Here is a 2,218-nt window from a genome sequence, read left to right as displayed (position 1 = left end):
TAAATTAGGTCGTGACAAAGTTGGTATCAGAGCTTAGGCTTTAAGTCCCGAGTCATGAAGAAATGTTTAGTAGAGTCTGGTTCATGGGTATGTAGGCGCCCATACTTATGATCTTGAGGCTACTAAGCATTTAGGATATTTCCCCTTCTTTCATTCCTTGATCGTGCGTTGAGATAACTTGAGATGGATTTTGGAGTATTTCTTTCGCAGATGGCTAGGACACGCACACTCTCATCTGCGGGACGTGGTGCTGGACGTGATACTACCCGAGGTGGCGGTCAAGTTGGAGTTCATCAAACTAGAAGACAGGCTGCTCCTCAACTTGAAATTGGGAACATGGGTCAACCCCAAGCTACTATGCCAGATCAAGTGCAAGAACAGGGGGTTCAGGACGCTCCATCACCAGTGCCAACTATTTTACCTATTGTTACCTTACCTGCAGACGCAGTGGCAAGGCTATTGAATGTGTTAGAGGTATTGGTGCCTACTCAGGGTGGAAGTTTAGCTCCTCGGGCTACTTTACAGTCACAAGCACCTGCACATACTCAAACCTTCGGGAATAAGGAGGTATCCCTGTAAGAGTTCATGAAATTAAAATTGCCAAAATTCACAGGTTCTGATAATTCAGCAGATCCTCAAAGTTTCTTGGATGGTACACTCAAGTAATTACGTGATCTAGGATGTTCTAGTGAGAGGGTCGTAGAGCTCGCAGCATACAACTGGAGGATATGGCTAACACATGGTATGAAACTATATTGCTAGGAAGGCCAGCAGGAGCAGCTCCACTGACATGGGACGAGTTCAGTAAGTTGTTTATGGATTATTTTCTTCCGGATAGCCTGAGGCAAAAATATGCTAGAGACTTTGAGAGATTGGTTCAGACTCCAGATATGGATGTGTCAACCTACAACATGAAGTTTTCTAATCTGGCGAGATATGCTCCTTACTTAGTGTCAACCCATGAAGCTCGAGTTCGAAGGTTTTTTGATGGGTTGGTTGGTCGTCTATACACTGCAGTAGCCCCACAGATGAAGACTTTGTCCTACACTGATGCAGTCGATCTCGCTAGAAAGATTGAAAATAATGGACGTGATGAGCGTGCAGGTAGTAAATTACGTAAGAAGACCAAGATAGGAGGATCTTTTAATGGCGATTTTAGTGAAAATCGCAGAGCAGGAAATCAGGGACAACAGCAGCAGGGTTCTCAGACAGGGACACATTTGTCTTCACAGTCTGCATACAGACCACATTACAGACAGGGTATTAGGGGACCATCATCATCATCTGGACATCGTAATTCTGGGCAAATATATGCCACTGCTCCATTCTGCCAGGCCTGTAGTAGATCACATTTGGACCAGTGTCGTGTTCTGACTGGAGAGTGCTTTCGATGTGGCCAGTTGGGACATCACTTGAGAGATTGCCCTCAGCCTCCGAGGAATTTCAACCAGGCTTCTACTCAGTCAACTGCACCTACTCAGACCACTCGTAATACTTCAGGTGTTACAGGTACAGGAAATTGAGGTCGAGGTGCTGGAGATCGTGCTATTGTGAATCAAGGACAAGGGAATTCTGGTAGAGGTCAGGCGATAGTTTTTGCATTTACTAGACAGGATGCTCAGGCCTCGAATGCTATGGTTACAGATATTCTTTCTGTCTGTTCATTTGATGCACTTGCGTTGATTGATCCGGGATCTACTCACTTCTATGTGTCCTCGTACTTTGCTTTGAGGTTTAGTAGACAACCTGAGCTATTGAATGATCTTTTTCTAGTTGCTACTCCTATTGGAGAGTATCTATTAGTTGAATACGTGTACCGTGCTTGTTAGATTCGAGTTAAGGTAAAGATACTCTAGCTGACCTTATTATACTTGATATGATTGACTTTGACATGCTGATGGGAATGGATTGGTTATATTCTTGCTATGCTATCGTCGGTTGTCATGCAAAGATAGTTATGTTTGAGGTACCAAATGAACCCAGTTTTATTCTAATAGGGAGTCAGATTCTAGAGATTTGCAAAGTTGTATCCTTTATGAAGGCTCAACGACTTCTGAAGAAAGGTTACTTGGGTCTCTTAGCTATTGTAAATGACACAAGAAAGGAAACAGTTAGTACAGAAACTGTACCAGTAATGAGAGAATTTTCTGATGTATTTCCTAAGGATTTACCAGGATTGTCTTCAGTACAAGAAATAGATACCGAGTATATCTCAATA

The 2,218-nt window shown here is 43.1% G+C and overlaps 1 protein-coding gene across 1 annotated transcript; it reads left to right on the top strand.

Annotated features, from left to right (window-relative positions):
- The first annotated feature begins 210 nt into the window (after positions 1 to 210).
- Positions 211 to 1,829, top strand: LOC138892479 (uncharacterized). Its single transcript, XM_070176198.1, has 4 exons — positions 211 to 499; positions 614 to 652; positions 763 to 1,509; positions 1,645 to 1,829. Exons 1-4 carry the CDS (start codon positions 211 to 213, stop codon positions 1,827 to 1,829), a joined length of 1,260 nt encoding a protein of 419 aa, XP_070032299.1.
- Positions 1,830 to 2,218: the final 389 nt, after the last annotated feature.

This window comes from Nicotiana tomentosiformis, chromosome 5 (genome assembly GCF_000390325.3).
Source record: "Nicotiana tomentosiformis chromosome 5, ASM39032v3, whole genome shotgun sequence".
Taxonomy (NCBI): domain Eukaryota; kingdom Viridiplantae; phylum Streptophyta; class Magnoliopsida; order Solanales; family Solanaceae; genus Nicotiana; species Nicotiana tomentosiformis.
Note: the sequence above shows the minus strand (reverse complement) of the source record. Positions and strands in the feature narration are given on the sequence as shown.